Source organism: Agelaius tricolor, unplaced genomic scaffold, assembly GCF_023055355.1.
Source record: "Agelaius tricolor isolate 1412-34295 unplaced genomic scaffold, bAgeTri1.0.p SCAF_16, whole genome shotgun sequence".
NCBI lineage: Eukaryota > Metazoa > Chordata > Aves > Passeriformes > Icteridae > Agelaius > Agelaius tricolor.
The window spans coordinates 10187068-10200243 of NW_027269276.1; the positions used below are offsets into that span (position 1 = coordinate 10187068).

General features: G+C 39.1%; 1 protein-coding gene across 3 annotated transcripts; it reads right to left on the bottom strand.

The window, feature by feature from the left end:
• Nucleotides 1-7163: 7163 nt before the first annotated feature.
• LOC139596848 (CDC42 small effector protein 2-B-like) lies at nt 7164-13146 on the bottom strand. 3 transcript variants are annotated; one of them, XM_071441451.1, is made up of 4 exons: nt 12425-13146; nt 10784-10986; nt 10255-10356; nt 7164-9719 (listed from the first exon to the last, which is right to left on the bottom strand). In XM_071441451.1, the coding sequence occupies exons 2-4, from the start codon at nt 10835-10837 to the stop codon at nt 9645-9647; spliced, it is 231 nt and encodes a 76-aa protein (XP_071297552.1). In that variant the 5' UTR covers nt 10838-10986; nt 12425-13146; the 3' UTR covers nt 7164-9644. The 3 variants fall into 3 exon arrangements, with proteins under 3 accessions (XP_071297552.1, XP_071297551.1, XP_071297550.1); XM_071441450.1 differs by having other exon boundaries at nt 12469-13145; XM_071441449.1 differs by having other exon boundaries at nt 12409-13145.
• Between the last annotated feature and the right edge of the window lie 30 nt (nt 13147-13176).

Here is a 13176-nt window from a genome sequence, read left to right on the forward strand (position 1 = left end):
GCGGACACGGGGCTGCGCGTCCCCGCCCCCGGTGCCCGTGTGTGCCTCTGTGCCCACAGTGCGTTCTTTCGCTGCGGTTCGCAGGGCTCTGTGGCTGTCAGCGGTATCCACCCAGCAGCTCCCAGTGTTGTAGGCACTGAGGGGCTCGCTGAAACTCCTTAAAACCCTCACAAGTAAGAGGAAACGGCCGCGTTTGCCTCACGTCTCCCCACCCAAAGCAATCCGAGTGCTTCGCCTCGCAGAGCCGTGGGGGAGAGGTGTGGTGAGGATAGCAGGGTGTCGTACGTGAGAGCAACGAGTAAGAGAAACAGAATAGTGTGACCTATAACACAAGATTGAGGAAGTTGCGTTGTTTGCTCTTAAAAAACCAAACCCAACACATAAACAAACAAACAAACAAACAAACCACCAAAAAACCAACAACCCAACAAGCTCATTTCAGAGATGTCTTCTAGGTTTCTAAAGTATTTAAAGGGCTGTGATGCATCAGATGCAAGAACCAGCAGGGATTTCCAGGAAGGAGATGGGCTGAAACAGCTCCGTGATTTACCAGCAGAGGAAGTTGTTCAACATCCCTTTTTTCACTGGAGGTTTTCCATCGTGGTTCCGCGGTCCGCCCCTTGCCCCTTCCCGGGGCCTGCTGAAGAGCCAGCACAGGGAAGAGGAAGGGGTGAAGATAAGAAAGATTGTCGTAGGAAGAAGGGAATGTGGCTGTGACTGAAACGGCGGAGGTGTGAGGGAAAGGGAGATGCAAGAGTAGGAGAGTTGAGCTCAACTTCAGCATCAGTAAATCAAAGCCTTGAGTGGGTAACAGTTTTGAGTTGCTCACAAACTAAGTGTTTATTAGTTATTACGACTGAGGAAGGAGATTCCTGCACGCATGGTTTTTCCCCTCTCTGTGCATTTAAGAACAAAGGCATATGGAACATCTCCAGAGAATATTCCCCCACTAAATTATGGCAAATTGTCAAGAAGCCGTTCTGTTGCTGTAAAAACTGAGTAATGTTTACATAGCTGTACATAAGTAGTGTTATGATCAGTACCGATATTTTGATGGTAACAGACAGGCTTTTTATTTCGCTTAGTGGCAATCTGCAATTCATCATTGTATCAGCAACAGAACAGGCTTGTGCGTCTTGTAGAATTGCTGACTTGCAAAAGTGTGTCTAACAATTTCATGTGCTTAAACAGTTAAACAGATAATGGCACGCTAGGACACAGCTAATAATTAATATTCTATGCAGAACTGGTATTTAAAAAAACAGGCTAGTACGTTGTCCATCTGTGTGTTTCTATTCTGGTGCTGTTGTCAGAGTAACCATGACACTTTACGCCAACTACTATCTCTTCTTCTGAGTCTAACAAGATCTGGATGACCAATGAATACTGATTAACTTCAATAAATCTGCCAATTCGTGATCTGTAATGAGCTATGGGCTATGGGTATGTACATTACACTGTATTTTGGGCATGGAAGAAGTGTTTAATTTGAATTACAAGTGCGTAGCTCCTCCCAGGATCAGATTCCATGGCAGCATGTCCTGTCCTGCCACATGCTAATCCTTCTCCTTGTGTTCCCCAGGAAAACGCAGCAATTTTTACTCTGTCTACAGATGGAAATAAAAATGGGCCAAGGAGAAAGGAATACAATTTCTTCTGAATAAAAGGAAATTGCTCTCTCAAAAATGTATGTTTGGTTTGATGTCCCCTGCCTTGATGGTTGTTTAAAGATACTGTGAAAACATTTTTTACACTAAACATGTATTCTGCAGTCCAGTGGGACTGTGTGGGTTAGAAATACCTGCACTGGAAAGGCAACTTCAGTAGTCTCCAGCCTTTACCATTAGCTGTAATATGTAACCAAAACTAAAAACATGATCTATTTTCAAATTTCAACACTGAGAAAACTAGATTTTGTTCATATATGTGATTTCCAATGCCAGGCAGAAGAAATCTAGGCTGTAAAAACATTCAGAGCTTGAATAATGACTTCAAAGCCTAAAGGATCCTTTCTTTTTCTCCAGTTTTAAACCTCAAGTTCCTTACTTGCAATGAACAATATAACCCTATGCATGAACAGATACTAAAGATCTGTACCAAGAATTGTATCCTTTCTGTACCGTAATTCTTCCCATCAGAGAGAAGAGCAACACCACTCTCAGAAAAATCCCTTTCCCAACCAAAACATCAGCACAGAATAAAATCTTTAATTCAATTAAGTCATTCCTGAAATTGTTAAGAAATGGAGATGCTTAATGTAGGCATTGAGGATATTAGTTAGAAAATGGAAACCAAATCTAAATAACAATTAGCACAGAAAATAAACAATACTATGCATATATTGAAATCTTCTTCATGGGAATAATGAAATTATCCTTTCCTTCCCTCTGCAATTTTCCACCACTTACACACACTTCTAAACACCAATAATTTCATTCACAAGGAAAGAAATCTAAAATACCATCATTTCCAGGGCTGTTCTCCTAATTCTAACATTACATTAAGTGCTAATTTATGTTTTTTCATAATGATCAGCCTCTTGGCTTTTCAGTAAACTTCTCCCAACCAACCTGCTTTTTTCTATTCCTTTCCCTGTATTTCCTTCTGCAATTTAATTCGCTCTTCCAATAGCTTAACTTTGAATTATTGTCTAATTCTGTTAATTTTGCATAAAATGCCATAAACAGAAGATAGTTCCTTGCTAGGTAGGCAGATGTGGAAGGGTGGCTATCAGTATTAGGTGTTTTAGAGAAACATTGCATAATTTTTAGAGGACTAAGATTGCAAAAGCAACTAGACTCTGATTATCAAACAGTTATGTCACACAAGTATCAGGACAGAGGGGATTTGGGGTTCATTGATCAATACACAAGCTTCAAAGGGATGAAGGAATTTTTAACATGTATTAATTTTTAAGAACTAAGAAAGAACACTGATCCAAATGCTGCACATATTTCTAAGAAATTTAGTAGGCAGTAGAATAGTAGGACAGAAAAAAGCATGTGATGAGGAAAAGGAAATAGCTTAACCAAAAAACATTTTACTCCATCCTATTAATTCTTTCAGTGCCTCATATTTTCACAGCTTTTTGGCTGGAGTCTGGAACAAAACAGCAAAATAACACAGTGAAACCTCTTGATTAAATGGGTACAGGAAACATTGTTGCTGAAGCCTGCTGTCTCTGTGAGACAGGCACACATGGCAGCAATAGGGACATGTGCAACAGCCCCATGGGACCTGCACCTCCTGGCAAGAGACTGATCCAAACCATACAAATAACAGCATTTAAGAACTATTTATTAATACAAATACGTGTTCAGCAACTTTTCCCCACGTACCAACAGCCTTATCTGAACACCAGTAAATATTAATTTCTGCAAGGAGAGATACCCTAGTTCACTGAATATTATGAAGCAGAGAGAATAACTAATTGAAATGTATTTTCAAGGTAATGTTTCAACTAGAAGAAAGAAATGAGTGAAAGCCTGACTCATATACCATTATGTGGCACTATTAGCATGCATTAATGAAGCACTGTGAACCTTACTTTTGAATTACATTGTTAAGCTTGTGTCACACCCTCAAAGGCATTGAGTCAGGTTTTAATATTCCCTGCTGGTAGAGACTGCAAGGGTAAATGTGGGTAACTGCATTTAAAAGGGTATTTCTTTCACCATTCATCTGCAGCTTCAGCTCATGTTGAGTCCAGACTTTCAAACTTGCATATATTTGATCAATTTTTTAAAAACAGATTTCTGACTAGAATAAATTCCATTGTTTTGTCAGATCTGTGAATCCTTAATAACACACAGCTCACTAATTACTGGTTATTAGGGCAGTCTTCATTCACATTTAGACTCATGTAAGTTATGTAAAATGTACACCTATTTTTTAAGCACCAGCAAGATCAGATGCATGTAAATTCACTATTATATATAAAATAAAAAGAATCCTGTAACCACTTTTTCTAGCTCTTTGATGAAGAAATACGAAATTAATTAGTCATCCACTTGTACAGGCCAATGTCAGCTTTAAAAGCACATTTAATTATTTTCCAGTGATTTAAATGTAGATTTTAAGTCAATTTTTTAAATTTTCAGTAAGCCAGGGCAATCATACTAATTTCAGTTTAAAAGAATGGCTTATTTCCTTACACATTACTTAAGATGGTCTAAATATATACATATATATTAAAACAAATATATTAAAACAGTAAAATACATGATTCAACTTTTTTTTTGCCTCTGAATTAGGATGGGCCCTTAGTAATAATAACCTTGGTTTTGTTCAGTTTGGATTCATATGCAAATATTAGAGGAAACTTAACATTTGTTAGAATATTCTTCCCCTTTATATTGTTTTAATAACAATAAAAAACTTAAAAGGTTTACTGAATAAAGTAGTTTCAACACAGTTTCATGGCCTTGATTTCATGAGTAATTCATTGCAGAGGTCTCAACAGACTAAACCACAAAGCTGTGGTTCTTGTCCAGCCATTAGTACTCTCTCACATTAAAACTGGGTTAAGAGAACTTCCACTTAAACTAAGGTTTTGAGTATCATTTTAGGATGTTGGTCATGCTAATGGGATGCACGTAAACAGGATGTAAGGAACAAGTGACAGCCACATGATAAGCTGGGTTTAGGCAGTGCAGAGGCCAAGGCAGACCATGCCAGGGGTTCCCTGTACCTCACCCTCCCTGAAGGGACACAGCTTTTAGTTGTGAGCTTGTCCCTCTCTGAGCTCCCAGGTGCAGACAGGAGCTGTGCTGCAGTATCAAGCACCTCAAGCTGGGAGCTTTTTTGGCACAAGAACCCATACCAGTAACATCCCTGTCTACTCAAAGTGCTTTCACTATTTTGTTTCATCTTCCCATTCTCTACACAACAGCAGGAGAAAAAATATTGATGGAAATCTGGTATAGTCTTGGTGACCTTCTGGCATCTCAGCCTGCAGAGTCCATCAAACTGTCACCCAAACTTCCTCAGGCACAAGGAATTCTTCATGACCTTTCACTCCAATCTGACCATATCCTCCCAATACCTGGAATCTGAGTATCAGCTGGATCTAGTTCATTTCCCTGAAGCTTTGGCACTGCAGTGGACCAAAGGCAGATACCGTTTTACTACTGCTGTTTTGTATTAATGTTAGTTTTTATTTGGCTAGTGTTCCAGTGGGTGCAGCAAGCCTTGGCATTTAGAGCATCTACAACCTCACAAATAGCAGAAAAAAAAGGAGAAAAATCCCTCTTGTCTTTCAAACATAAACGTGACATCAGTCTGCAACTGTTGAAACCAGAGTTACCTTTGTGGGTGGCTCTGTACTTTCTGAAAACAGCTTTGTAAGCCACTGCAGGAAGAGGATACTACCATTCATTAAAGTTATACTAGCAATCTGTGTCTCAAAGTCCCAGCTTAGTCATGCATTTAAGTGCCTAATTTCCTCCATATACCAATTATGCACATATTATGGGTATTTTCCAACTGATATCAAAGCTGTCTTGTGCATTGCAGATAAGAAACGTCAACATGAGCATGTTCTGCTCCTTCCTCATTAATGTGCACCACATTGCCTCTCTGTGGCTAAATCTCCCTCACTTCCATACCTCATTTTTTCTGTAATTCCTGATCAGCCTGTTAGCTCTTCAACACCTTCCCTGCAGTAGGAAGAGTTAAGCAATAACAAGGGGATTTTATGCTTTCCCATAGCAAAGAAAAACTGGCTTAGAGCTGTGTGTGATGAAAGGTTTAATTCCACAGCTTAATGCTCTGTTGAGGAAACAACTGTCCAACAGAGCAATTGTTAGAGAGGACCTATTTTGTACAGGATGAGAAACCTTTTATATATACAGTGTAACCACATAAATATTAACAGGAAAATTACTGGTCTAAGTACCTTGTGTCTTCTGTGTTAGACAAATCACTGTGTATGAAGGAAAGACAGTTTATCTGTAGAAGTCCAGGCACCAACCACTTACAGCATCTCTTTAGGCACTCAGGACTCCACCTTTAGAGGTAAGCAGCTAAAATTTTGAATTTTAAGCATTAACCACAAAGTATCTGGAAGTCTTATAGGAACCCACTCACCAGAGAATATTTTAGCATCACTGTAAAACAGCACTGTTTTCTTTCTGTAGTTCCACAGCAATTATGAAAGGCAGACAAAATTGTTTCTTATCTTCAGCTGTTGGCTTTTCAAGGCAGTGTCACTGTGCTGACAGCAAAGTAAATCCAAGCATGGTCAGGAGCAGCCATTTAATCATCTTTCACTGACAGATTGGAGTTTCTTTTTCCAGTGATACTATATTTAGTAACATTTAATGAATTTCATGAACATGGATTTTAACACTGTTAAATTGTGCTTATTCTTACTGACATAGTAAGATTAAGGGTATTTATTAATCTCTCAACATGTTTTGTCTATACAGAGTGGAAGCTATAACAGCACCAGGTAGTCCAATATGGCAAGAGCATACAAAGGAATAGTGCCACATGTGTGGGTTGCAAGTTATCATATCACAGACAACTTGGAGCATAGCATTGACACCCTGTAATTGTATAAAGTTGCTCTGCAGGAGATAAAAAAGACATATTAGGCTGTGAAAAAGACAAATAGCTTTTCTATATACTGACCACAGGTGTATGCAGTATTACAGAACAGTCAGTAAAGCCTAGCAGGAACATCAAGGGATGAGAAAGCAAGAATTGAAAATACCTCCCCATCCCAAATTTTTTTCTCAAGGAAGCAAACAGTGCTAAGACTCTGCCAGACTGCATAAAAACCAGTTGATCCTGCTCTGCTTGCAAGTTATTTTACTTCTGACTAAAAAAAGAAACCATAAAATGGCATCATGTCAGACCTGCAGTGTTTCTTGATTGTCTTGATGTAAGGTCTTCACAGCCTACAATGTAAATTAAAAAGTTTGATCAATTGGTATTATTTCTGTATTTTATTTCAGTCAAGCTCAAAAATCCACCAAACCCCACAGTGGAGTAAGAGCTTGCATAGAACAGAGAAGACGATGTAAAATTGTGCTCTCTAGTGGAGAAATTTCATTCTGTGCAATAAAAGTTCAAGCCATGCTGATCCATCCACTTAACCAAAAGGTTTTCAGTGCAGAGAAAGTATCAACATTTTCCACAATATGAAAAGAGTACAAGTGCCCAGTTCAACATATTTATTATAACTCATAAGATAGACTCATACTGAGTTACATGACAGATTACAGGTACATAAGGTTTCTAAATATAGAACAAAAAATACCTAAGCCCTAAGACATGTGTTATGTTTGTTAGATTTTTAAAAGTAATGATACTTTTCATGTACTAGCAAAACATTTCTTTTTAATGATGTTGCACTTTATTATGGTCCTATATAATATTATATAGTCTGATGAAAATAGGTTACTTTCACACCAGATAGTGCTACTTGGTTTACATGATCAAAACTAGGATTTTTCTCTAAATAGGTGTTTAATAACAAATTTTCTATTTGTTTATTTTTAGAGAGAAGAACTGAAATATTCACCAACTCCTTTATTTCTAGTTATACCACTAATTTGAAATCTGCTGAATGGGTCTTCAAGAAACCCAAACTCCTGTTCAACGTGCTTTCTTACAGTGTTCACAAAACACAGCCCATTTTCTTCATGACAACTGTCCTATCACCACTTTTTCTGGGCAGGTATAGATAACTGAATGCATTGACTCTATATAATAGCAGATTAATTAGAATCTATTCTTTCAAACAACTTGGCCACTTTCTGCTTCCTCAACACTATACAGCATTTAGATTCTTTAAACTCTGTATCTTAACTAGGCTGTTAGAGTATATCTCAAGTTAAAAGACAGAAAGGTAAAAGACTTGCAAAAGCTAAATGTACAGTCAACGATGCGAATTTTAAAATATATTAAAATTTGGTGTGCATTCTAATTCAAGGGTAAGGATATAGCAAGACATGGATATTAGATTTCTCTTATGTGGTTACAGAATGTTATGATCAGCTGTTGGCTGTTACAGAAAGCAATACTCCCTCTTCCTTTTTGAACCTAAAAGATAAAATATGGGGGAGGGGAAAAGCTGTTTTTTTGAACAAATCCAGAAACACAGAGCTACCATTCATGTTTTAAGTTCCCTAGTATACTCAGAAAAGGCAGCCTAACAATTCAGCAAATCCAGCAGCCTAGATTTAGGAAGTATCACAACTAGAAACAGAATCATACAAGTTAAAAGATTTGACAGCTATAATTTTTTGTAAATGGAAAAAAGTTCGTAACTGATCTTCTGCCGAGAGCAAGGGCAGAGTTTGCTGACTTCCAGCATAACTTGTGCTGATATGGCATCAATTTAAACACATAATTAGTTAATCCCATGAGAGCAAGCAGATTTCCTGTTTCTACAATGGCAGTCATACAGAATTCTGAGCTGGGGAACAATTGGCAGTGATTGGGTAAGACTAAAACCGAGTCCTGCTTCAGCAGTTTTGTCATGTCACTTAATAGAAAGATGAATAAGAACTAAGTAATAAACTGTAGTTTGAGTATGTCTAAATATTTATGGATATTTATTTAAATATTTATGAAGTGCTGGAACTCTGCAAAGTGCTGTTTCCATTTAATACTCTCCTGCAACTTTTCACAATTTTCTTTAAATTTTCTTTAAATGTGTGTCCTTCAAATGGCCATATCACTTACACCACATGCAAGAAAAGATTAATTTCATATAAGACAGACAGTCTTGAAATTAAGGAGCCAGAAAGACAAGCAAGATATCCCTTGAAGTCCTGTGTGGTTACAGTTACAGAGAGGTAACAAAGAGAGGGATCTTAAACGTGTTGAGTTTAAAATTCAATGGCAGTCAAGCACAACTAACACACACTTGTTACCATATTGTAGCACCACTGGAAGTTAACTGGCAGGTACAATCAGCTGTGTTGCAGTAACTGTGTGTGTGCATGGATGGGAGGCAGCCCAGTCACTGAGGGACACAGCTCTTGCTCTAAGTCTGATTTCAGAGTCTGAATGTTTGCAAAAGCTCCATTTTTAGATACGAAAGTGTTATCTCGGCAAGGCAGAAGTTTCACTGTGTTTTGCAGACTCAGCTAACTATCCTACATTAGAGTTCATTCACTATCAAAAGGCATTAAAAAATACCAAAGATTTATGCATTAGGTTGTAAAGCATCTAAAAAACAGGTCCAAAGTTATCTGACAGCTACAAGGTCATACTTAGCAACTCAGTTTAGCCCATGTAAGAAGTGAAATCATGCGATACCTTCCAATTAAATGTCCTCTGCATTTCCTGAGAGGAGAAAAAGATGCCAAAATCCCAGACAATTCATACTGACCTCCAATCCCATCTGATATGAAAGCTTCGAGAAGCTTTTGGGACAGAGCTAGGAAGTCATCCACAGTGACAAATTACAGTTGTTACTACAACACTACCATGAAAGACCATTTTAAGGATAATTTACAATAACTCCTTCAGATGATATTGTGCAAAGAACACCAAAGCTTGTACTGACCTATTTTTAATTCAGGTACTGTCCCTACTCCATGATAACAAGGTTTTAGAGAATATGAAAGCACAGTTCAGTCCAGGGAGTCCTCATAAGACAGAGCAGATTTCAGCTTTCTCTCAGTTTCCTATATTTCAACAGTTGCAGAAGTCCCATTTGTGTAGCCTCCTTTAGACTTCATGTGGTCCTGAATTGACACAGCCTAGGAAAAAAAAAGCCTATTAAAAGACACATCTTATAAATTCTGGTTGCCAGAGCAATTATTAAAGGCATCAATTTGAGAGGGCAGGTGGGCCATATGTTTGCAGTGCTGAGTCCCAACAGTCGGGAGAAATAATAACTAAATCCAGGACTGTTAAATACTATTTTAAGTCAGTGTTTGAGATCCATTTTGCTATACAAAATCCACTTATTCTTACATCCCTCACCCTCCACAGCTTTGACTTTAAGGTGATTTGGTTCTAGTATCAAGTGCATCCATAGAATCTGCATCCAAAAGTTCTCATAGTGTGTAAAGATACCGAGGAAATGAGCATTTCCTTCTCAGTCTATCTCCCACAGTATCTCATATTTACAAACCAAAAGACAGTTCTGTTCTGATGCTACTCTATTGATAAAAAAAAACAAACCCTCAAGATTTTTCTCTGTGTTATAATTACCTAGTATTTTATTAGCTACCTGCTCTGCAGGTTACTGAGGGGAGATGTGTGCCTCTCCCCCCCGGAGTGCCCACTTACTGAGGAATAGTCACTGCTCATCTCCCTGGCCCCGATGTGCGCAGTGTGCACAAAGTTCATGGGCTCTCCTATCATATTCCGGTCCAGTCTCCGGCGCCTCTTCTGTGAGAAAATAAAATATCTTAGGTCTCTATTCAGAAAACATCAGCAGCCTTCAGCCAGAAACAAGTAGCCAAGATAAAAATAGATAGCCAGGACTGACCCCAAATGACACCTCATGGCAAGCAGGCTGAAGTGTCAGACTGTTCACAGTAGGACACTATGAAAGTCACTTTTATTCCTGCTAATTGAATACCAGCAAAAGCTTTCTTTACTGCTGGAAAGTCAGGGCCTGAGAACTGCAAACAGTCACACTGTCGAAGTTTCTGGCAAAGAACACACAGTTCAAACATAGCTTAACAGGACTGGTTTTAGCTTTTGCATTACTTTGCCCAAACTAATCAAAACAACAGCAATGAAAGTGTTTCCCACGTAACTGGAAGACAAAATTTCATATCCAATAAAGGGTGGCAGTTGTGCATCTACCTACCGGTGGGGGCTGTTCACCATTGCACCAGTTAAAACAAACCAGGAACTCAGTCATTATATTTCTCAGTAAAAAGGTCTTGTTAAGTGCAATTCTCTGGGAGTTTGAGCAGTACAAGGACAGTACAGTTCCTAGAGTGAGCTTAGAAAGGAAATGCTTGTGCAGCTTCACTGGTAGAGATCACAGAATGCATCTGATAAGTATACCTGCAAAGAGATTAATATTTAAATTTGTATTAAAATATATCAAAGTTTTGTAACAGTTATTGAGCAATAGGCAGTTCCTAAGACTAAACCAAGACTGTTGCATTCTTAAACACTCCTGTAAAGGAGAGGAGCATCAATTTAAAATCACTATGTTCACGTCACAAATCAGGGTTAAGAACTCTGCATATTTACAGACAGTATTGGAAGTTCTTTATAGAAATGTGATTAAATCAGTGCTAGAATTAAGTCAAGTCTTGTTTTACAGTCTGTGATCTGGTTATAAACAAAGCTAAGCAATACTTATGAATTATTTTTATAAATAATTTAAGTTATGAAACTTTACTGTTCTGTAAGAAACCAGCTTTGAACAGATTGATCTGCTAACATTTACAAACTGAGGCCTTACATATGTATGGTTACTCTACTTAGATAGGGAAAACGCTCAAAGCAAAGAGCCTTCTACAATTCCAAATAGCCCTTAAAAGAGAAAATAAAAGCCTTGCATACCAGCAAGACAACTATTGAGGCTAGAGCTTTTCAGACAGAATGTATCAAAATATTAACAAAGCAATCCTGAACTGGAGACACAACCAGGAAACTCACTGACTCTAAGTAGCATGAAGCCAGGAGACAGCCCAACTTTTAGTAGTTACTGACTTTTTTTTTTTAATGTATCTTTGTTGAAAGCAAGCCTTGGGTTATAGAGTAGCCTTTCCTATCAAATTTTTCATACCCCAGATCATTAAAACAATATCACAACTGTTCGTTAAAGAAAGTTTTGTTATTTTTTTGAAGCTTACAGCTTAACAGAAGTTAAACAGTATAGTTTCATCAATTCAGTCTTTCTGAACCCCCACTAAAGCTTTCACAGCAAACCAGCATAAGCTTCATAGGCATTTCCTCCTTCATAGGCATTTCTTATGTAGTCCCACAATTATGTAATTACCACATCTATTTCTTTCACTTTTGTGGCTTTCTAACATTTCATCATGTCTCACTTCAAGCAGATTTTTAAAATTTCTGTGATTTATCTTTCAAAGCATGCTATGTCTGCCCCTTTGTTTTAAGTAGTCTATATGATACATTTCTGCAGAATGTCTTATATTATTCCAGTTTGTCCTGGGTGGTTTTAATACAATTCATTATCTGCCTCAATTATAATTTTTCACCTCATGCCCTCACAATGGTCTTTACCACCACCGAGAGGGACAGTGGTTCACACAACCATAAAGACAAGCACAAGTCAAAGCTTCTGCTAGCACTTCACATTAACTGCGGATTTTTGGGGTTTGTTGCATGTTAACGAGACCACATCAAAGCGAAGCTTTTCTTAAGTGTGTCAGTGCACAGAGATCACCTATTCGGAAAGCAGAGTGACTGATGGACCCTGTGCCCATCCCCAAGCACCAGCTGAGCGCCTACCGTCCTCCTGCCGTACCCCTGTGTGTGTGTCCATCTCCCCGCGCGGGGCTCCGTGCGTACCTCGGCGCTGCCTGCTGCTCCCGGAGAGTCCTGACAGGATGGTGTGTCCTCATTCAAGCGCTGGCACACACCCAGCTCCCGTCTTGGCAGCTTCAGCACATTTACAGTTCATATTCCTGGGTTATAATTAGTCCTGTTGGCTAAGCAAGAACGCTCCGCTGCGCTCCCATGCCCTGCGGCGGCTCCTCCGCTCCGGGAGGTGCTGCACAAGTCTCCAGTGCACTTCACGCGTCCCTACAGGTGTCAGAAACGCAGAGAGGAGACCAAAAATAGAGCCCTGCTCTGGCGTCAGATTTGTGCAGCCGTGCAGTTTTCTCAGCACTCCCCATGCAGCCTGTGGCTCACTTCCACCCTGCGGCAGCTCTGCAGGTGTCCTGCTGGCACACGGCGTGCTGAACGCCTTCCTGTTGTCTTTTACATCAGAACGCTTCTTTTCCTCTGCATGACTCAGAGAATCATCCCCCAGGACAGGAACGTTTGTGCCAGGGCATGGGACACCACCTTGCTCCCAGAGACTCAAGGTTTCCACACTAACCAGAAGAATTTAAAAAACATCTTAATGTTTCCAGGCTCACCAAAGACAAGCAAAAGCCGACAAGAATCCCCGAAGCAAGGAGAAAACAACATTTTGTCACAGTTGGCACACAGACCAGAACGGGACAATATCCTGTTGTTCTTTCCCTCTGTTTTTCACCATGGCAGCAGTAT